This window comes from Sardina pilchardus, chromosome 2 (assembly GCF_963854185.1).
Source record: "Sardina pilchardus chromosome 2, fSarPil1.1, whole genome shotgun sequence".
In the NCBI taxonomy this organism is placed as follows: Eukaryota; Metazoa; Chordata; class Actinopteri; order Clupeiformes; family Clupeidae; genus Sardina; species Sardina pilchardus.
In genome coordinates, this window is record NC_084995.1 from 12130749 (window position 1) to 12154944 (window position 24196).

Here is a 24196-nt window from a genome sequence, read left to right on the forward strand (position 1 = left end):
ATACAGTCTTCAGCTCATTTTCAGCTCTGAACAAAACCCGTTTGAGCAAAAGTGGAAGTGTGAAATGTTTTTTGCCAGTGGTTCTTGGTTAATTTCACAAGTTCATAAAGTTGTGACCAACTATATATATTTGGCATTCAGGCCAACGAATATGGTGAGGTAGCCTACATAAGACACGCAAAGTGCCTGGCCTATTTGTGTGGAAAATGCAGAGGTTTGTCTTTGACAAGGGTGCGTTGTTTCCAAGTGGCACTTTAGTATGGATGGTTTTATGCTCTCATGTGCACCATACACTGTCTTATTTTGTCCTCAATTTAAGTTAATCACATTATATCTTACTTCAAGTTTTAAGGGTTGCAGCCAACTTGCGTTTCACATGATATCTTAAAATTATGCATACTTTTATAAAATTAGCTCCCTAACATTATATCTAACATGACCTGTCACATAAACATTGTCTATGTCCATGCCATGGCAATGGCTGACATAGGCTATACGAATACATTTTATCAAAATAACGGGCCAATGATAGATCTGATCAGGTAGCATTTTAAATTGGCGATTTTTAATTTCTTTTTAGCCACAAGCTCCGCGACCCATCACTCAGATCAGTACCACAACCCACTTTTGGGTTCCAACCCACCAGTTAAGAAACACTGGCCTAAGCTATAAACTTTCCATAATGTCAATATTACATTAGGGTAGTAGACTATTTACAATACAACATAACAATACAACAGTATCGGCTGAGTAGGTAGAATAGGCAGATATAAAAATGTGCCTATTACGTGATTCTACAATTGCAATACTGGGTTTTGTGTGTGTAATAAGATAAATGGGCACTGGCAGATGCGATAGGTAAATATATGTTTTCGTGTTAACGCAAGCAGTAGCCTGTAGGCCTATTGTAAACTCACATGCTAAAAACAATAAGCCATGTAGCCTATAACTGCAAGCATGTTTGCTAGATTGCTTATATTTCTGAACCCTGATATTTCAAACTAGTGTGCTGCAAGTGCATCAAGACTCAAATGCATCCTAGTCTACTATTCGCCTTTGACTGTTAATGGCGAATCGTAGACTAGGATTTTGGGGTGGCACCTGGGGTGGCCAATTGAATCTCAAGGGTAGCCTGTGCCACCCGGAGTCACCCCTCTGGCTACGCCCCTGGCCTACAAGCAGTGTGGGGAGTCGCAACGAGAATGAGAATAGACGGAGCCATGCGAGTTCTCTCCACTCGGCCGGCGCGCGTGGCAGATGTAAAAGTTGCCGTCAGACAAAATAAGCTAGGTGTAGGCAGTGTGGGGTGGGTTTTTATGTTATGCCTTGCAATGAGAAGTGCCATGAAACACTACAAGAAGTGTCACCTGGATGAATAGGGATTCATTATATCTACAGTAAAAAGCCTGCTATAGAAATTTGCATTCCCATCATCTTGCCATTTATTATTTATTACATTGATTTACTATTTCCCTGACCATTTAGTATGGCACAATGTGTGTTCTTTTTGTGTGTTCATGTCCTTGTGATGTGTATGTCTGTCAACTAAAAAATAAATAATAATAAAAAAAATAAAAAAATAAAAAGCACAAAGTGGCAGATCTAAAGGCCATAGTCAGACAAAATACAGGCATAGGCAGTGTGTGGTGGGCCTTTGTGTTGTGCCCTGCAATTAGAGGTATCACACCATGAAACACTACAAGAAGTGTGCACCTGGATGAACAGGGATTCATTATCTCTATGGCAAAAGGCCTGCTACATAAATTCGCATCATCATTCCCATCATCTTGCTATTAGTAGCCTATAATGATTTACTATTTCCCTGACCATTATATGGTACAATGTTTGTTCTTTTTGTGTTTTCATGTCCTGGTGATGTGTATGTCTGTCAGCAAAAATATTATTAATAATATAATTAATAATGGCCGCCACCATATGACGTCATTATGACATCATAATATGCAAATTAGTTGGATACAGAGCCATATAAAGAGAGAGTTGCGACAACCCGGGTACAGAAAATTCGGTTTGTGACGTGGTTCGTGTAACTTCAAGTAGTTCAAATAGTTCCCGGAAGCGATTTTGACAGTTCGTTAGAATCTTAAAATAACCGTCTTTTACTGTCTGTTAACGAGTGTTCGATCCTAACTTCCGGGAACTATTGTTGAGAAAATATGGAACATTAGCGTCAATGGAGTTGTCGCAACTCTCTCTTTATATGGCTCTGGTTGGATACATTTAATCCCTAACTTCGGGTCATCCTTAATATTTCTCTAATTTACAGAAAGTCTATCTCTTATCACTTTTAAGTTAAAGCCTTTTGAAATTAATGTAAAAAATTAACATTTTAGGAAAAAAACACTGGTGCCTAAAGACGACTGCAGATGTGATTGTTTCTGAGATTCTGATACGTTTTCAACCATGACGTATGCACAATTCCGGTTTGAAAGACGTATCAGAATCTCAGAAATAATCACGTCTGCAGTCGTCTTAAGACAACTACATGAAGTCGAATGAGATATGAACTCACTTCCTGTTTGGCAGCCTGCTTGATCTCACAAGTTGGGTTGTGTCAAAGATATTTAGTGCGGAGCAAGACACTTCGTCGTAATTCATGGGTGCCTCTCAACATCTCTCCTCGATCCTCAATACTTGGTCCTCCAGGCTCGTTCCCACTGATCTATAACACTGGATATACTGTACTATCCCATTGTTGCCGCCCCATCATTCTTTATGTTGTAAAGTTTCTTATGCTTCTTATGTATATTCTCTATGGGCGCAAAATGGGATTCCTCTGAAATCCAAATTAGTTGTTGATCATCCCGCAATTATCATATCACCAAGCACACACTTCCGTCCTGCCATTTCCAGATGGTTGGCCGTGTTGAAATGTGTGCTGCATGTGTGTGCGTTCTGTGCAGTGAGATGACAGAGTGCATTCATTCCTGATTCTATGGTTTCAGGGCTGCTCAAAGTACCTGATAGGGACTTCACCCCTGCAAAGGTTCCTGAGTTATCAAGGGTGGCTCCTGCAGAGGAGACACGCACAAAGGAAGCCCCTGAGAACTATAAGCTCCTGCAGGGCAAATGGCCCAAAAGACGGATGGTTCGGAATCACACCTTCCGTTTGGTCCTGTTCCCAATTCTCTGTTCAGTAGTATTTCAGTCTCTCACAGGTAATGGCCGGCGCTGTGGGGATTTTGAACCTGTTTACTGTGTGGAACTGCGGCTGGGCGTACGCCCCATTTAGTTCACCAAAACATGGCAGACACTGGCTGCGGGTCCAGCTCTCTCTGGAACAAAGACATTGTTTCTGGAGGGTGACCTTCAAGGGAAATGATCAGTTGTTGGGTACATATGAAGCATTAAACAAGCATATGCACACACACACACACACACACACACACAGGCACAGACAGACAACACACACACACACATAGGCTGCCTCACATGGAAATGCACGCCTCCAGTCGTCTGATTGCTTCCAGCCCTGCTGTTTGCACTGCTTCATTAACTGGCTACAGCACCTTTCAGGAGCAGTGGGACTTCTTACAGTCAGACAGAGAGAGAGAGAGAGAGAGAGAAGCACAGAACAGAGACCTGCACCTTTCAAGAGCATTGGGACTTCTTACAGTCAGCGAGCGAGAGAGAAAGAGAGAAGCACAGAACACAGACCTGCAGACATTCACACAACACTTTAATTTTAGACACAGACTGAACATCTCCACTGCAAGGGAAAGGTGAGAGAAACGTGTGGAATACGTGGATGCACAAAGAGCGTGAGTTACTATATACATAAACACACACTCTCTCTCTCTTTCACACACACCCACACTCTCTCACTCTCACACACACACACACACACACACACATTCTCCCTCTCTCTTTCTCTTTCATACACACACATATACACGCACTCTCTCTCTCTTTCTCTACCTCACACACAAACACACACACACACACACACACACACACAGAGGAAGCTGCAGGGGTCTAGCTGATCCCACAGGAAGAGCAAGCGTCAGACGCCCCCAGGACACACTGTGAGAACAGGCTCTTGGTAGCGACGTTCCTGAGTCTGCTCAGAGCTTCTCCGGGTCTTCACCTCCTCTCGTCTTCCTCCTCCTCCTCCTCCTCCTCGTCCTCTGGCAACTCCGTTCCTTCTCTCCTCAGGATGAGCTACAGCCCCGGTGATCCTCATGACGAGCCCACAGGAGCTCTGCGCTACCTCAGGTATGGAGCCGTCGGGTTGGGGTCTCTTGAGGGGTACGGAAAGGTGGGGATGCTGCTTAAAGACATCTCCAGCCTCAGGCGTAGAAATCTTGCTATGTAAGGCTCTATGCAATAAATTGTGGTTTTGTGCTGTGCATGTGAGAAGAACCCAATAGCGTTGACCCATCATGTTTTTAAGGCTTAAAACACAAACTCTGTGCTTTTGCCATTGATGTTTTTAGCTTTAAGCCGGAAATATACTTGCTTTTTGACCCTTCCCATACGTTCCCATACACAACTGCTGCGCTGTGAACTCAATCTTAATCTCAATGTCCAACAGTAGGTCTGAGTTTGACCTTTTTTAATGGGCCGCCGTGGGGACCAGAGGAAATGGCCAGAGAGGAGGAGAGTGACGGGGACTGAAGTCAGAGGCAGTGGCAGCCACCACTGTTACATCTAAAGCTCTTCTGTTTCCTGCATCTGAGAGACATGTTAAACAAACAGAGAGAAAGAGAGGGAGGGAAATGGTCCTCTGACTCACTAGGGTTTAATAATGGGCTTGAGTTTGTCTTCAAGTATGGAGACAGTAATAAGGGATGATTTTGTGTGTGTGTGTGTGTGCGTGTGTGTGTGTGTATGCGTGCGTGCGTGCGTGCGTGCGTGCATGTGTGTGCGTGTGTGCGTGTACTGTATTGGCGTGCAATCGTGTGTGTGTGTGTGTGCGTGTGTGTGTGTGTGTGTGTGTGTGTGTGCGTGCGTGTGTGCGTGCTTGTGTGTGTGAGTATGTGCGTGCAATCGTGTGTGTGTGTGTGTATATGTGTGTGTGTGTGTGTGTGTGTGTGTGTGTGTGTGTGTGTGTGTGTGTGTGTGTGATCAACATCTTAAGCTATTCTGAGCCTGTGGGTGGCTCCCAGGATAATGAGACTGATAATAAGATCTGGGCCTTCAGACTCACAGCAGAGACACATTTTCTGACAGTTGTCTTGGCATCTGAAGGCAGCAGGCTGAACACCGGTGGGTGTGCTCTGGAGGTGCTCCTCTGTCTGTCCGCACTGTGCATCCTTACATACGCCACGTCTCGGCTTCCTGTATCGTCTTAATCTCCATAATCTCCTTTTCTCTAAGCCTTCCACCCCCTCCCTTCCCCTCACCCCAACACACACAAACACACACACACACACACACACACACACACACACACACACACACACACACACACACACACCAGTAGGCTCACAGATGTGACTCCTAATACTGCGTTCCAGTTGTCTGTTGTAAGTGACTAATAATTGGGAATTATTTCACATGTAATGTGTTAAGTGTAAAAATCCGACTTGGATGCTTTACAGTTGTTGACATAAGAAGAAAATGCTACTGTTTCTTAGCAATTCTATTGTTAGCGCTTCTTACCAGATAGCACTATCGCTCTGCATTACTCAAGCAATTGTCATAGCAACATAGTGTCAGATAGAGGTTGGACACTAGTTATGTTTCTATGACTGATTTAATTAAACACAAAAAGGACAGAACTGCTGATAAACACTTCGTATATGGCTCTCATACTGTTCTTGGTAAAGCCAGTTCAAACTCGGGGTTCAAACAAGCTGACAAGTGGGAACCTGACTTCAGGGGGCGTTCCTGTGTAACTGAAAACGACTTACAAGTACAATACCCTCAAGTACCCACCCTACATGCCTGATATCTCCTGCTTGGCCAATCTTACACACACACGAAGAAACCCCAACACCACTCTGCGATGGCACATTCACTAGAAGTACTCAGATGTAGTAACTGGAGTTGATGCCCAGCTTTGGAAGATCAAATCAAATATCACATACTGCCTCACTGATGACAATGGTCGTAATAGCAGAATGGTTAAATAATGTGCAGATGCAATGACCGTATAGTACAACATAATGACAGCAAGGCCAAATGATTAATGGTCACTGGAGCAGCCAAGGCACAGAGACTCTCTCCCTCTCTTTCTCCTTGTTATTCTTTCAGAGATGGTCGACATTACTTTTAGACATTTTTACCTCCTCCAAGGAGGTTATGATTTCATCGGGTTTGTTTGTTTGTCTGTCTGTCTGTCTGTTTGTCTGAGATAACTCATAAAGTTATGGATGGATTTCAATGAAATTTTCAGGGAAGGTCTGATATGACCCAAGGAAGAAACGGTGGCGGTTATGTTTTCGCTTGGCAGAGGTCTATACGTTCTCTGAGTGCTTTTCTAGTTTTAAAATGGATTTCACTCCTTCCTTAAGATTTATTAAAGGGGCATTTTATAACTATTTGCATTAAGCTCTGTATCGTTACAAATCCAGTCATACTTTTGAATGGTTGTGCATCATTCCCTCATTTTCCCCTGAGATGGGAGAGAAAAGCTAAACATTTATTTTTGGCTCATGTGGATGAAAGCCAACAACTCCCAGAATTCCTTGCTTTTCACTGCTCTTAGCTGCCCTAGACATCCACTCATTAAAACACTTTGACATTGAAAAGGATTCTAAAATTAAAACCATCATTGTTTTATGTTGCACAAAATCACTATTTTGCGAACTATCATTAGGCAATACTTTTTTATTTTTAGTATATTTTTTGGCCTTTTTGCGTTTATTATTAGTATAGTACAGTGAAGAGGTAGACAGGAAATAAGTGGGAGAGAGAGATGGGGTGGGATCGGGATATGACTGCAAGCCGGATTCGAACCTGGGTCCCCATGGGCACTCGGACCCGTAAATGGTACGGGTGCTGTAGCTTGCTGCGCCACAGCGCCCCCCAAGGTAATACTTGTTTGTATGAAAATTACATTTTACTATTTCTATGTCAGATGTCCCGCGAATTGACAGCATAGGGTAGCATATCCGACATTTAACTAATGTGCCACTAATTTGTGTGATAATTTGTGAGTAATGTTATAGGCTACTTACCTCAGTCTTCCCGAGCTCGAGCATGCCTGGGCTCTTCCTGCTAATCGAGCGGCAGGTATTGCTGCAGGCCTCCTGTTCTTCATTGTATTGCAGCTGAGCTTGTACAGGTAATCATGAACATCAGATTCACACACCAGATCTTCAGAATCCCCATTTGCCATACCAGTTTCAAAAGTACCATCCACCATTGTGTGACTTATCAGCTTTCTCTGCAGAGCAAGAACCTAGCCTATTAGCTTAGCTTAAAATATTGGTTTTAGTTTCTGTAATAGGTCTAGGGTGAGCGGGTCCCACCCCCTGGAAAAATGAGGAACGAGTCTTTGGTGTCTCAACCCCTCTTCAAAGATATGGGACTTCCTTCTTATAATGATGCAAAATTATGATTTTTACATCACTCTAAGCAGGAACTGCAACACTAAAACACGTACTTCTACCGTAAAGTGATAGAATAATGCACAACCATTCAAGAATATGAGTTTCTAACGATACAAAGCTTAATGCAAATGGGTAAAATGTCCCATTAAGTGCGCTAGGAGCTACTCCTTTCTTGTGTCTCTGCTGCCTTACATTCCCAGTGTTCCAGACCCCCTGCCTGCATTATGGGAGTTGTAGTCTGTCACATTTCATTAACTGCCATGACCATAGACAGTAAAAGATATGGACAGAGCTATCACGTAGACGGCAGCAGAGACCGAGGAAGCAAATTTCAACGTTTTTTTTAGGTCTTCTTATTCCGTCATAGGTCTCCTGCGCAGGCTCAGATGTCGTACATGTGACGTAGGCACGTAGTCTGACCGAGTCTGACCTATGGCGACGCTTTACTCTCGCTGGACGCATGCGCCTTTAACACTTTAGCATTGACTTTCGAAAAACGTTAATTACTCCGCCGATAAGACAGTTACGAGATTATTATGTAAATTTCACAATGTAGTATGTACCCCGACAATAGAAAATGTTCATATAAAGGCTTAAAACGCTTCAGCTGTAACGTTTTTTGATGTCAAAGTGGCGCTTACGCCCCATAGGATTCAATGGAATGGCCAGCTAGCCACGGTCTTCTCGTTAGCATGGCGGCCGCCATACTGTCTACACTCTCAGAACGTTCGCTGCCCCCTTGGCCATGACCAGGAGCACTGAGCTCCCTTCCTTAAAACCGTGGGGATATAGTGAGAAGGCTTCCCTTAAGTTCCCTTAACATTAAAGCCATCCGACACTACTTTGTATATAGGGACACTGAACAGTGGGCATGCACTAGCATCTGCCATACAGCAGGCCATGATGTGCAATCACAAACAGCTCTCTCTATCTTCATTTATTTGGATGACACTTTCATCCAAAGCAACTTGCAGATGTCAGTTAATTGCAGGGCCAGACTAAGTGCCCCGCTCAAGGGCTCAACGCAAGCAGCTGGCGGCTCACAACTTTTCATGCTACCGCATACACCTGGCTCCTTGTCCACTACACTGCCATTGTTCCCATGGCAACACTACACTGCCACTGTCCCCCAGACAACCTCCCATGGCAACACTACATTGCCACTGTCCCCCAAACAACCTCCCATGGCAAAATGGGTCCGATGCTATAGAATCAGATCCAGCTTTATTGGTGTAAACAAACAAGGAATTTGACTCTGGTCAACTCTGGTTAAATAGTGTCTGTCACTTGCAAATAAGAAGGAAGTGTTGCACACTCTGACTCCAAACAAGCACAGCAGGCCACGGTTAGAGCAGAGCAGGGCTGCGGGGGGGTGCCCTGAGGTAAACGCAGCGCGGAGGTGCAGGCCAAGTGGGGATCAGGTGAGGAGGACAGGAGGGCTGCTGCCTGAGAGGGCTGATCGATGCCCTCAGCAGGACGGGGGACGGGGGGCGGGGGAGGGGGGCGGGGGGTCAGCGTTAAGCTCACCTCACTGCTGCCTGGGTGACTGTGAGGGCACCTGAGACGGGATCATCTCACAAGGGAGAGCGGGCACGCACACATACCACATGATACGCACACACACACAACACCACACCACATGACACACACACACACACACACACACATAAACACCACACCACATGACACACACACACACACACACACACACACACACACTCACCATATAACACCACACGCACACACACCACAACACCACATGACACGCACGCATGCACACACACACATACACACATGCACTTACATACAGACCATCAGGAACGCACGCAAACACATGGCCCTCAGTCCTCAATTCAGATCACATATATTTCATATCATGTCTTTGTCTGGTCTGCTATTCCACAACCTGTAACTCACACCTCACTCTACAGTCCTTCCCTATCCCTATCCCTATCCTATCTCATAACATCTATCCATCCTTCACAACGCCCCTCCCCAAACCAGGAAAGAGGAAGCAATCGCCATGGAAACTGAGTTGCTGACGGACTACCGCTTTGGCCAGCAGCAGCTGACGGAGGTGTTGGGGCACGCCTGCGCTATCGGAGTTGCCAAGGTCCGCTTACCCCCCCCCCACACACACACAAATTTACATATCAGGTGTTTTCGTGACAGGTTGCACTAATTCAATGGCTGGTTATTTTGTATTTATTTATATACATATACACTAAGCATTAATACAACAAAATTGCATGCATTACTACAACAAAACAGCAGTAAAGTTGATGCAGTCATGTTTATCTTACTAAACAAATGTGAACATCCTTTAAGTTAATCATAATACAGTTTAGGCCAAACTCTGTCAGTACGTGAATATGTGTATAAGCTTGCAGAGAGGTTGGTGTTATTTAAAAGACTTAGAGGATGTTGTGGAGTGTGATCACTGATTTATATTGATCATTAAGTGTGATTGAACTTCTGAACTTTGGTTGACCTTTGACCCCCAGGCCTTTCCACTGGGCTCTCTGGAGAAGCGGCAGCCCACAGTGCTGGTCATCTGTGGCCCGGAGCACAACGGCTGCGTGGGGCTGTCCTGCGCCAGATACCTGCGCCTGTTTGTGAGTATAGACTCTGTTTGTGAGCATAGCCTGTTTGTGAGTATAGACTGTTTGTGAGCATAGACTATGTTTGTGAGTATAGACTCTGTTTGTGAGCATAGACTGTTTGTGAGTATAGCCTGTTTGTGAGTATAGACTCTGTTTGTGAGCATAGACTGTTTGTGAGTATAGACTCTGTTTGTGAGTATAGACTGTTTGTGAGTATAGACTCTGTTTGTGAGTATAGCCTGTTTGTGAGTATAGGCTGTTTGTGAGTACAAAGTATCTACAAAGGTTTTGTAGATATGTTGGCCAACTGTGTATGTGTGTAACAAACAGTGCTTGAAGTGGGCCGGAACGCAGCGGAACGCAGTTCCGGAACTTCTGTATTTTCGTCTTTTGGGTTCCGCCACTTTTTTCTGCGTTCCGCTAGGCTAGTACTGCACTTATTTTTTCCCACTTCAAGCACTGTACACATACACAGGTGGTCTATGACATGTCTGTATGTGTATGTGTGTGAGTTTGGAGATGGCTTTCTGTGTGTTTGTGTGTGTGTGTCCACTGACCCCTTGACCTCTCTCTGTTATGTCATCCTCGGCGACAGGACTACCTCCCAACGGTGTTCTACCCGAAGCGCTCCCAGCAGGCCGTGCAGCAGGCCTTCACCGTGCAGTGTGAGAAGATGGACATCCCCTTCCTGTCCTACCTGCCCGCTGAGGTGAGCCAAGCTCCCCTGACCCAACAACGCTTGTATGTGAGTCTGTGATGTGTGTGCATTAGAAATTAGCCATACTTAGACATTTTTAAAGGAAAAAACACATTAACCCATCAACTATATTGTCTACACTGTAAATTCTAACATTCAAACTAGAAATGCAATTCCCGAGGAATTACACGAGGGGATGCAATCTGTTGGGTAGACTTTTATTTTGACACACAGGAAACACTTCAATAGGATGTGTAGTTCAGGGAGAGAGAGAGATGCTCTTGCCAAACATTCTTAAGTGGAACTCTGTTCTAGAATCTTTGATTAAAAGTGACAGTTGGATTCACAGGGCAGTGTTCTAACTAGACTGGGAACTGAGAGTTCTGGCTCATTATGACATCACATTCTCCATTAAAGTCTATGGGGGAAAAATACACTTTTAATTACAAATATCTCAAAAAGTATAAACTTCTCAAAAATGTCAAATAGATTGTCTAGTAGATATTTGGAAGATCTACAGAACGGTGTTTCAACCAAGTTTGTACGTTAAGCGGTTCGGGCTGAATAGCGCGCACAAAAAGGTAAAAAGAATAATAATAATAACTAGAGAAAGCAATTCCAGGGAATTACGAGTGCATGAAAATTGAGACAAAGATAGAGGTGAAGTAGAGAAAAGGTTGAGGGGAGTCATAGTTGAAGACAACTGGCAGTTAAAATGGCTGAAAAGTTGATTAATTGAGCAGTTTAAATGTTAAATTCTTTAATTGTGAACAATTGTAGTAAGGACCTTCAATATGAAACAGTTTTAGGCAGTAGAAACAGTTGGAGGGAGTCATAGTTGATGACAACTGGCAGTTAGAATGACTGAACAGTTAAACAGTTGAATAGTTTAAATAGTTGAATTAATTAATGGTGAATTATTTTAGTGAAGACTTATTTTGAAACAGTTTCATGCAGTAGAAACAGTTGGAGGGAGTCATAGTTGATGCAAACTGACAGTTGGAATAGCCAAACAGTTAAATAGTTGAGTAGTTTAAATAGTTGAATTAATTAATAGTGAATTTAGTTTCAGGCAGTAGAAACAGTTGGAGGGAGTCATAGTTGATGAAAACGGAGAGTTGGAATAGCCAAACAGTTAAATAGTTGAGTATAAATAGTTGAGTAGTTTAAATAGTTGATGACAACTGACAGTTAAAATGGCTGAACAGTTAAATAGTTGAGTAGTTTAAATGGTTGAATGATTTGATAGTGAATTATGGTAGTGAGGATTTTTATTTTGAAACAGTTTTGGGCACAGGGAACAGTTGAATAGGATCTGTAGTCTTATTAGAGCCAGACTTTATGCTTAAAAGCCTGAGAGAGAGAGTTCTGGCATACAGTAGGATTCTAGAAGCCTGAGAGTTCTGGGATAGGATTCTAAAAGCCTGGGAGAGAGAGTTCTGGCATAGGATTCTAATCGGTGATGTCATAATCATAATGTTAAGTCTATGGGGAAATTTTGATAGTTTTAATTAAATAGTTTAAAAAGTATAAAAGTTACAAAGTTGAAAAATACATGTCTGAAGTCACCTAAGTAAGATCTACGCAACACAGTTTGAATGAAGTTTCAAAGTTAAACCGTTGAAGCCGCATTAAACGCACAAAAAGCGTTAGAAGAAGAATAAGAACTATAATAAGAATAAGTGGAATAACAGTAGAGTGCATTTTTCATGCACTCTAATAACTAGAAATGCAATTCCAAGGAATTACCAGTGCATGAAAATGCAGAAAAAGATAGATAATGTAGATATGGTTACTAAGGTGTAGCTAGGGTAAACATGGTGGTTGCATAGTTTACAGAGAGTTTATAGTGTGAAGGTAGACTGTTTAAAGATGAAACATTCCAGTTCTAACTTAACTAATGATTTCTATTCATGTTAAAATGTTGATTAGCTAACTTAGCTAATGATTTCTAACAGTTACGCTAAAAATGCTAATTATGCTAGCAATGCTAACTTTACTAACAATGCTAACCAGGTTGATTAGCTAACTTAACCAATGATTTCTAGCAGCAATGCTAAAAATGCTAACTATGCTAACAATGCTAAATTTGCTAACAATGCTAACCAGGTTGATTAGCTAACTTAGTTGATGATTTTTTGCAGTTATGCTAAAAATGCTAACTATGCTAACAATGCTAACTATGCTAACCATGCTAACTAGCTAACTTGCTAGTGAGGACTTTTATTTTGAAACATTTGTTGCTAGGGTATCCATGGTGGCCACTATCAGGAAACAAGAAGTTACTGCAGTATAATCATGTTGGTTGCTATGGAAACGGTCATAAACGCTTAATTTTAATGGTTGCTATGTTGGTTGCTAGGTACATGGAGGTTTCATGTAGTTGACTGGAGGCATAGTGGATGATAACTGACAGTTGGAATGGTTGAACAGTTCAATAGTTGAGTAGTTTCAATGGTTAAATGATTTAATAGTGTATTATTGCAGTGAGGACTTTTATTTTGAAACAGTTGTGGACAGAGTAAACAGTTAACAGGATATGTAGTCTTCTGAGAGACTGTATGCTTAAAGCCAGAGAAACTGACAGTTGGTGCCCAGGTGGCCGGCCACCTGGCCTAAGATTCTAATTGCTGCCGTGATGTCATAATGAGCAATGTTAAGTCTATGGGGGGAATTGTAATAGTTTTTAACTAATAGTTTAAAAAGTATAAAAGTTACAAAGTTGAAAAATACAAAGCAGGCATGGCATAAGCAAGACCTACGCAACAACGTTTGAATGAAGTTTCTACGTTAAACGGTTGAAGCTGAATTGCGTGCGTTAGAAGAAGAATAATAACTAGAAATGCAATTCCAAGGAATTACCAGTGCATGAAAATGCAAAAATAGATAGATAATGTAGATATGGTTACTAAGGTGTAGCTAGGGTAAACATGGTGGTTGCTTAGTTTACAGAGAGTTGATAGTGTGAAGGTAGACAGTTTAAAGATGAAACATTCCAGTTCTAACTTAACTAATGATTTCTATTCATGTTAAAATGTTGATTAGCTAACTTAGCTAATGATTTCTAGCAGTTACGCTAAAAATGCTTATTATGCTAGCAATGCTAACTTTACTAACAATGCTAACCAGGTTGATTAGCTAACTTAACCGATGATTTCTAGCAGTTATGCTAAAAATGCTAACTATGTTAACAATGCTAACTATGCTAACTAGCTAACTTGCTAGTGAGGACTTTTATTTTGAAACATTTGTTGCTAGGGTATCCATGGTGGCCACTATCAGGAAACAAGAAGTTACTGCAGTATAATCATGTTGGTTGCTATGGAAACGGTCATAAACGCTTAATTTTAATGGTTGCTATGTTGGTTGCTAGGTACATGGAGGTTTCATGTAGTTGACTGGAGGCATAGTGGATGATAACTGACAGTTGGAATGGTTGAACAGTTCAATAGTTGAGTAGTTTCAATGGTTAAATGATTTAATAGTGTATTATTGCAGTGAGGACCTTTATTTTGAAACAGTTGTGGACAGAGGAAGTAGTGAAACAGGATCTGTAGTCTTAATGAGATTGTATGCTTAAAGCCTGAGACAGAAGGTGCCTCTCATAGCGTTTACGCGTCCTCTCTCGCTCCTCACTGATCTACATAAAGAATGATGGAGCGGCAACAATGGGATAGTCTAGCCCTTCTTCTATCTTTCTTTATGTAGATCATTGAGGATCGAGGAGCGAGGGAGGACATATAAACGCTGCTTGAGAGGGACCCACAGTAAATACTTTAAAAGTTGTATGTAGATAGTCTAATTAATGTTGATAGATAGAATGTTTAATGGATGTTGATAGGCAGATTGTTTTATATTGATTGACAGTTTAATGGGTGGATGAGTGAATGGTCTGAAGAAGATGAATGGATAGAAGGTTGGATGGAATGTGCCTTATATTCTTGTTAAGAGAGACACTGATACAGCTCTCTGAGAGTAGTTGACACAGGTGTAATCAATTTAACTGGCTAGTCTTAAGAGAGCCAGAGTACTCTTAAAGCCTGAGACAGAGTAAATAATTTAAAAGTTGAATGTAGATAGTCTAATTAATGTTGATAGACAGAGAGTTTAATGGATGTTGATAGACAGATTGTTTAATAGATGTTGATAGACAGTTTAATGGGTGGATGAGTGAATGGTCTGAAGAAGATGAATGGATAGAATGTTGGATGGAATGTGCCTTATATTCTTGTAGAATGGAGAGACACAGCTCTCTACTGAGAGTAGTGGATACAGATACAGGTGTAATCAATTTAACTGGCTAGTCTTAAGAGAGCCAGCCTGAGACAGAGTAGATTGTTTAAAAGTTCAATGTAGAGCGTCTAATTGATGTTGTTGATAGGCAGACTGTTTAGAATGGGTGGATGAGTGAATGGTTTGAAGAAGATGAATGGATATAAAGTTGGATGGAATTAGGAGGACTTATTTTGATACTGTTGTGCACAGAGGATACAGGGGAACAGAATATGTAGTCTTCAGAGAGGAGCCTGAGAGAAACTGACAGTTGGTGCCCAGGTGGCTGACCAGCTGGGGTAACATTCTAATTGCTGCCGTGATGTCATAATGAGCAATGTTAAGTCTATGGGGGAAATGGTGATAGTTTTTAACTAATAGTTTAAAAAGTATAAAAGTTACAAAGTTGAAAAATACAAAGCACATATGGCATAAGCAAGACCTACGCAACAAAGTTTGAATGAAGTTTCTACGTTAAACGGTTGAAGCTGAATTGCGAGCGTTAGAAGAAGAAGTTTAATAACTAGAAATGCAATTCCAAGGAATTACCAGTGCATGAAAATGCAAAAATAGATAGATAATGTAGATATGGTTACTAAGGTGTAGCTAGGGTAAACATGGTGGTTGCTTAGTTTACAGAGAGTTGATAGTGTGAAGGTAGACAGTTTAAAGATGAAACATTCCAGTTCTAACTTAACTAATGATTTCTATTCATGTTAAAATGTTGATTAGCTAACTTAGCTAATGATTTCTAGCAGTTACGCTAAAAATGCTTATTATGCTAGCAATGCTAACTTTACTAACAATGCTAACCAGGTTGATTAGCTAACTTAACCGATGATTTCTAGCAGTTATGCTAAAAATGCTAACTATGTTAACAATGCTAACTATGCTAACTAGCTAACTTGCTAGTGAGGACTTTTATTTTGAAACATTTGTTGCTAGGGTATCCATGGTGGCCACTATCAGGAAACAAGAAGTTACTGCAGTATAATCATGTTGGTTGCTATGGAAACGGTCATAAACGCTTAATTTTAATGGTTGCTATGTTGGTTGCTAGGTACATGGAGGTTTCATGTAGTTGACTGGAGGCATAGTGGATGATAACTGACAGTTGGAATGGTTGAACAGTTCAATAGTTGAGTAGTTTCAATGGTTAAATGATTTAATAGTGTATTATTGCAGTGAGGACCTTTATTTTGAAACAGTTGTGGACAGAGGAAGTAGTGAAACAGGATCTGTAGTCTTAATGAGATTGTATGCTTAAAGCCTGAGACAGAAGGTGCCTCTCATAGCGTTTACGCGTCCTCTCTCGCTCCTCACTGATCTACATAAAGAATGATGGAGCGGCAACAATGGGATAGTCTAGCCCTTCTTCTATCTTTCTTTATGTAGATCATTGAGGATCGAGGAGCGAGGGAGGACATATAAACGCTGCTTGAGAGGGACCCACAGTAAATACTTTAAAAGTTGTATGTAGATAGTCTAATTAATGTTGATAGATAGAATGTTTAATGGATGTTGATAGGCAGATTGTTTTATATTGATTGACAGTTTAATGGGTGGATGAGTGAATGGTCTGAAGAAGATGAATGGATAGAAGGTTGGATGGAATGTGCCTTATATTCTTGTTAAGAGAGACACTGATACAGCTCTCTGAGAGTAGTTGACACAGGTGTAATCAATTTAACTGGCTAGTCTTAAGAGAGCCAGAGTACTCTTAAAGCCTGAGACAGAGTAAATAATTTAAAAGTTGAATGTAGATAGTCTAATTAATGTTGATAGACAGAGAGTTTAATGGATGTTGATAGACAGATTGTTTAATAGATGTTGATAGACAGTTTAATGGGTGGATGAGTGAATGGTCTGAAGAAGATGAATGGATAGAATGTTGGATGGAATGTGCCTTATATTCTTGTAGAATGGAGAGACACAGCTCTCTACTGAGAGTAGTGGATACAGATACAGGTGTAATCAATTTAACTGGCTAGTCTTAAGAGAGCCAGCCTGAGACAGAGTAGATTGTTTAAAAGTTCAATGTAGAGCGTCTAATTGATGTTGTTGATAGGCAGACTGTTTAGAATGGGTGGATGAGTGAATGGTTTGAAGAAGATGAATGGATATAAAGTTGGATGGAATTAGGAGGACTTATTTTGATACTGTTGTGCACAGAGGATACAGGGGAACAGAATATGTAGTCTTCAGAGAGGAGCCTGAGAGAAACTGACAGTTGGTGCCCAGGTGGCTGACCAGCTGGGGTAACATTCTAATTGCTGCCGTGATGTCATAATGAGCAATGTTAAGTCTATGGGGGAAATGGTGATAGTTTTTAACTAATAGTTTAAAAAGTATAAAAGTTACAAAGTTGAAAAATACAAAGCACATATGGCATAAGCAAGACCTACGCAACAAAGTTTGAATGAAGTTTCTACGTTAAACGGTTGAAGCTGAATTGCGAGCGTTAGAAGAAGAAGTTTAATAATAAGAAGCCTAGGAAGAACAGTACAGTGCATTTTCATGCACTGTAATAAGAAGAAGAAGAAGAAGACCGAGGAAGAACAGTACAGTGCATTTTCATGCACTGTAATAATAATAATAAGAAGAAGACCGAGGAAGAACAGTACAGTGCATTTTCATGCACTGTAACTAGAAAAGCATTTCCTGAAGGAAATACCAGTGCATGGAAAGTCATTGCAAGGATTATGCTAGGGTACTTAAAGTGATTACTAAGGTGTTGCTAGGCTAAATAAAGTGGTTACTATTCTATAAAAAGTGGTTACTAGGTTGGTTGCTAGGGAAATCACGTTGGTTGCTAGGGAAATCACATTGGTTGCTAAGGTGGTTGCCAGGTTGTCATTATGGAAGTGGTCGCTAGGTTGTTACTAAGTAATTATAGTGGTTGCTTTGCTATAAAAAGTGTTATTTTAAATATAGTTTTGAAAAGTTATCAAAATTGGGAGAAATAGAGAGAGTGATAGAGAAAGTGAGAGGAAGTGAAGAAAAAGAAGTGAAAGAAAGTGGGGATGACAAGTGAGCTATCCAGTTCAATGAAGAGACACACAGAGAAGAAGTTCCATTGAAGTTGCTGAAATCAGTGAGAGAACACTGGCAAAGTTGATTCCATTCTATTTCTTTAAAAGCTAATTATGATGTCACAAAGCCAATGTTAAGTCTATGGCAAAATAAAGTTTAGTTTTTATTTAATATTTCAAAAAGTAAAAGTCGTAGAAGTATGAAAAGTAATAGGCCGAAACTTTGATGCAAGAGCTACGTGACAAAGTTTGAACCAAGTTCCTACGATAAGTGGTTCAAGTCAAATTAGGGCCTGGAAGAATAATAATAATAACTAGAATGCATTTCCCGGTGGGAAAGTGCGAAGTGTGCTTGCTCCGACGCGCCGCGAGAGCGCCCCGGCAGGATACGCGACAGCTCGCCCTCAGGTCAAAGCGCCAAAGTTTGGCCAAGACGCGAAGCTGCTTCGAGTTTGGCGACGTTGCCCTCGATTGCCGAATTCTTACACTGACCTGACGAGTTGCCTAGGTTTATCAGTGGTATGTCCCAGAGCACCTCCAATGTAAAAATGTAGATGTCATCCCAAAGACGTAAAGAGATATGAGCCAAAATGCATTTTTGCTAATTGCGGCGCCCCCTAGTGGCCAAATTACAACACATTTACTGAGGCTACTTTGGATGGTGTCCAAAATCATCCCGCCAAATATGGTCTCGATACCTCACAGCGTTTCCGAGATTTGACCTCACTTCCTGTTTGGACGCTTCACCATCGAATTTGATTGGCTGTCACGGGCGAACGCTTTGATGTATGAAAATGAAATGTACACCTCTAAGGTCTGTAGACCTTGTGTTGAATTAAGTATGAGTTGTTCACGTGTAGCTAGCATGAAACACGTAACCACTGAAGGAAGGAGGGAGCCTAAGGAACTAGGCTAGCCTGACGACGTCATACTCAATTCTTATCAGAATATGAGTCTGAAACTGCTCCATTCAGCTGCGATTATGGGGCGTGATTCAACCGATACAGTGCGGGGGGGATAGCTCTGCACTCATTGGATAGACCAAACCAAACAGAACAAGTTATTGGCTGTCAGTATCTGCGAAATCTAAGACAGAAATATGTAGCAGGGTAGGCTATGGAAAACATCCTCCTTCGTTTTTAAAAATAATTCCTTCAAACTGTATGCAATGAACAGCTGGGGAAGTGTGTCGTTAACCCAACGAGCAAACAGACATTTTTAAACAAACGGGAACAACATCACCCAAACATGCTGTTTTAACTGGGTCTAAGTGTTCAGAAATAGTTGTGCGAATCCGTGATAAAACCTCCGTTTCAATAGCTAAGATAAACGAAAGGCCAAACTGCATGAACAAATTATGCATTCATAGCCATAGCGTTTCTGTTGCAATCAAAATCAACCTAAGCGAACATGGTCTCACTACCAACTCGTTGAACGAGGACGCATGCAGCCGTGAACGTCACTGCTGTTCATATGTCAATCATCACGTAAAGCCCGCCCTGTGAAATGTGATTGGTCCGAGCCGAAGTGTATCTCGAATAGTAGCAGCTGAACGGAGCAGTGCCAGACCGAAGTTCCCTGCCGAAAAAGAATGGAGGCGGGGCTAAACTTCGGTCTGGCATCCAGGCTAGAACTAGGCATGTTTCTAGAACAAATACGAGTAATGTTAGGAGTATAGCTATCCTGTTATGCGGGAACATCCGCAGTTTACTCACTGTTAAATAAGTTGCAATGTGTTATAGCCTCAAATGGATGGTAAAATAAACAGGACGACTCACCTGTTCAAATGATGTAATAGGATAAAATTTGGTTTTGATAAGTCAAAGCAACCAGGCTGTTACTGGTTAACGTTTCTGAATATGAAATCGATTTTGGATTGGTTGCATGTGATAAAAGCTATGCCATTTCCTGTCCAGACAGCATTCATATTCAGAAATACTGTACACCGGCAACAAAGACACACACACACACACACACACACACACAAACAACTCTTTCAAACAGAAACGTCAGTCCGTTACATCTGCCTCTTGTCCACAAACTGCATGTCGCTGAGTTGACTAGCAACGAAGACTTTCACATAAACACACACACACACACACACACACACTTACACACACACAGACACACCACCCCTTCAAACACAAATATCTGTCTGTTACGTCTGCCTCTTGTCCACAAACTGCATGTTGCACAGTTCACCCACATCTACCCACAATTCTTTGATTTATAAATAACCCCAGCATTAAAACACTGCAATGTGTCAAATCTTATTATACAACAATTGGGTTCTATGAAGCTGTTTCTTTGTTTCTGATTGGCCGAGAGACGTTCCATGAGTTGAAATATCCCACGATAATCCACTCTGACTTTTCACAGCTAATAATAAATCACTCCGCGATACAATGTCAAATTGTCAAGTGTAAAACGAACTGTCACATTGCATCCAAGCTGAAATACAGATACTCAGAACATAGAATATGACGGAGGTGGATATTAGCTAGTTGGATGGCATGTAGGCTAAGTAAAATAGTGATGTTTCAAAGCTAAAAGCATGTCCTAACCAGACGCAATGCGAGCTAACGTTTATTAGGCTATATTCTGCATTGCTTGACAACGGGAGAGATAGAACTAACGACTGGCTTTTGGCCATAGCAACGTGCTTTTAGAACTAACGACTGGCCTTTGGCCATAGCAACCATCCATTTAGAACTAGTAACGGCAGTTTGTCCTGCAAGTAATAGAACTTTGTGGCGGAGAGAAGTTAGTTCTACAAACAAGACAGTTTTAGCGATTTACATTATAATGGGAAATTAGCGCAAAAAACAAGTGGTAGAATTGTTGTATAAAAGCAATATAGCACTTGTGATCGTGGGTTGTTGCTGGATATTCCCACGGATGTAGTTGCCTGCGCCACTCGGCCTCGGGCCTCGAGGCTACGGCCGAACAACACCCGTGGGAATATCTAGCAACAACCCACTCCCACTCGTGCTATATTGCTTAAATATGTATACTGTATGTATATACTGTATGGCCAATTCCATGCAAAACTGTCAAGTCCATAACCCCACACAGCATCATACTATGATGTGGATGATGATTTCTTAAAAGTTTACCATTTCGCTCGCGCAAAAAAAAAAATTAATCGTTCCTACATCGTTTTTTTCATCATTCCTACAAACATTTATCAGAACCAACATTTCTAGATGATGTTGGGAATGGGGTAGGCCTACTATTACTAAAAATAAATGCATAAGGTAGCCTATGCCTGTTTTTTACATCCCGACTATTTAATGTAGGTTTTAGGCTAAGCCTACACAGTAAGAGCAACAAGTTGGCCAGAATTATATGAAATAAGGGCATAAAGGGCATGAATAAGACAATTCCTTAGGAGGGGTTGGGAATGCCTGGGTTGAGTTTGAGATGCATTAGGCCTATAGCCTACACATGGATCATCACTATTTGTTTTGTGTTTTTATCCAACTTTGATAACATGCATATAAATATGGAGATTACTTTCTTTTCGCCTTTTCATTGTTATTAGCCTATGCCAATCAACTGAGTTGAATGCTGTGCATGTTGTCTCTACATAGGCTACACATATTGCTGTGCATGTTGTCTACACAGCCTATAGTAGCCTACACTGTTGGCTAATCTAATTAGGCTACACACTTTGCGATAAGGTGACATTTCTGATTCTGACACAACCATCATACAAAATAAAACGAACTCAGCCAAAAGCCTGTTGCAAAAGCCAAGTTCAGCGGCCACAACGTTTTGAAACTTTTCCCCCGGTTCCCATTCGGCTTATGTGACATTTGCAACGTTTAATCATCTTTAACATCGTTCATAGACCTTTACTGACCTCAATCACGCAGACCACCGCAGCATCAGTCTCTCTCTCTCCTGCTCCTCACTAACTTCTTGAAACATCTTTGTATCATCTAGCCAATGAATTGAAAGACAGTCTAAATGTTCCCATGCCAAAAACTAATGCTATACAATGCCATTTAGTTTTCACCATGTCTATGGTTTTCACTCGCAATAAGAAGCTGTTAGCCTGAGTTTGGTTGTTCGATGTTGGCATTTTCCATAACGTTCCATTTAGCTGCCAAAAGCAAATGAAATAGACAAATAGCTTACAATATCGCCAGGCTGCAATATCACCTTTCCTTCCCCATAGCTAAATGTAGGCAACGTTAAGCAATTAACAATTAGCCTTGTTCTGATGAACATTAACTATTACTTGAGTTCACTCTTAAAGCTGTGGCCGCTGAGGGGCATCGGTCAGAATGTGCACACCAAGATTTTCTTCCAACAGGTTTATTGAAGAATAAAATGATTGTCTGTATGTGTGTGTAGTGTGTGGTGTGTATGGGGTGTGTGTGTGGTTCTGCAGGAGACAACAGAGAGAGGCAATAATCAGCCATGTGCTAAATACAATTAACACAAGCTAAACATGAGCTACATGAAGCCTACACGTGTCTACTGCATGTCACAATAGTGGCCTAGCTTAGATGAACATAGCAAGACCTAGATTAGGCTAGATACATGAACATAGCACTACTGATAGACTTTAAGCTATAAACGGAAGTTAACAGAAGTACAGCATACTCTTAGTATACATCTCGCGTAGGTATACATAATAAAGGCTAGGGCACCATTTAACATTCAAACGGAAATATAAGCTAGCATCCCTGAGTGGCTAGGTCCACACTTCACTATAAACAATTACCTCGCGGTAAAATACACCCGCGAATCGCGTGCATCACGATTATACAAAGTTTCTAAATGCTTAAAATATACTACACAGAACAGAATACAGATACTCACTTGTTTCTGAACGCACACAAAGTAAGAAATATACATTGAAACACTATATAACGGCTACTTATCTAAACACACAATATAGTTAACGCTAGCTTTCTCCAGAACTTCTCTTCACTGTCTTAATGAGGCTGTCGTTCTGAAGTCCCAGAGGGCAGCGTGCTCTCTGATTGGCTGGTTTGGAAGCATGCACTAGGCATGATCAGCCCTTTGTTACAGCCGCCCCCAAATTTGTCCCTGCAAATTTGTCACCCGCAGAAGGGCTGACTGAGTCTGTGTCCACGTCCGTGTCCGGTATGGCGGGAAGGGCAATGAGGCGGGCGACAGGTCGGGTATAAGTTCTGTCCTTCACCTGGACAACAGCAGTCCGAACTCTTCCATCTGCCCCAGGGATGAGACTTGTGACGTGGCCAAGTGGCCACAGGGATCTTGGCAGCTGGGGGTCCACCACCATGACAATGGTCCCCAGTTGCAGCTGTGAGGTATCCTTGTGCCACTTAGAGCGGGTCTGTAGAGCCGGGAGGTATCGCTGAATGAAGTGAGTCCAGAACTGGTCAGCTAAGATCTGGGCATGTCTCCAACGGCGACGACTCAGCAGCTCCGATCCAGAGTACATTGCCTGTGGCAGTGAAGGGTCTCGCCGCCCCATGAGGAGCAGGTTGGGAGTCACTGGATCCACGTCGGCAACATCTGTGGACACATAGCCAAGAGGCTTGGAGTTTAGGACTCCCTCGACCTCTATCAGTACTGTCCGCAGGACTTCTTCTGGGACAGGCTGAGGCTGGATGGTGGCGTACAACGCTGCCTTCACAGATCTCACTTCTCTTTCCCAGACACCCCCAAAGTGTGGTGCAGCTGGAGGGTTGAACTGAAAACGAATCTGGTACTTGGCTAGATGATCCTGGAGAATGGGGTGCATTGACTTGAAAGCCTCCTGCAGCTCACGCTCACCTCCACGGAAGTTAGTCCCCTGATCAGACAGGAGCTCTGCCGGCTTCCCTCTCCTGGCAATGAATCTGCGGAGAGACATCAGGAAAGAATCGGTGTCAAGACTAGATAGGACGTCCAGGTGCACCGCCCGAGTTGTTAGGCACTTAAACAAGATGCCCCATCTCTTCTCGTGACGCCGGCCTACTTTCACTGTGAATGGCCCAAAGCAGTCCATGCCAGTGGAGAAGAAGGGGGGTTTCATCAGCCTCAGTCTCGCTGGAGGGAGGTCTGCCATTTTGGGCACAGCTGGGTTTGCTC

The 24196-nt window shown here is 42.0% G+C and overlaps 1 protein-coding gene across 3 annotated transcripts in view; it reads left to right on the forward strand.

The window, feature by feature from the left end:
* Positions 1-3463: 3463 nt before the first annotated feature.
* LOC134063208 (yjeF N-terminal domain-containing 3-like) overlaps positions 3464-24196 on the forward strand; it is a 35745-nt gene continuing 15012 nt past the window's right edge. Inside the window, exons 1-5 of one of the 3 annotated variants that reach the window (XM_062518856.1) lie at positions 3464-3779; positions 4174-4233; positions 9522-9630; positions 10022-10132; positions 10716-10829. In XM_062518856.1, coding sequence (XP_062374840.1) covers positions 4175-4233; positions 9522-9630; positions 10022-10132; positions 10716-10829 — 393 coding nt within the window. In that variant the 5' untranslated portion in view covers positions 3464-3779; position 4174. Of the gene's footprint in view, positions 3780-4173; positions 4234-5126; positions 5227-9521; positions 9631-10021; positions 10133-10715; positions 10830-24196 lie in introns of those variants that run through there. The other 2 variants (XM_062518857.1, XM_062518858.1) reach the window with 2 other exon arrangements.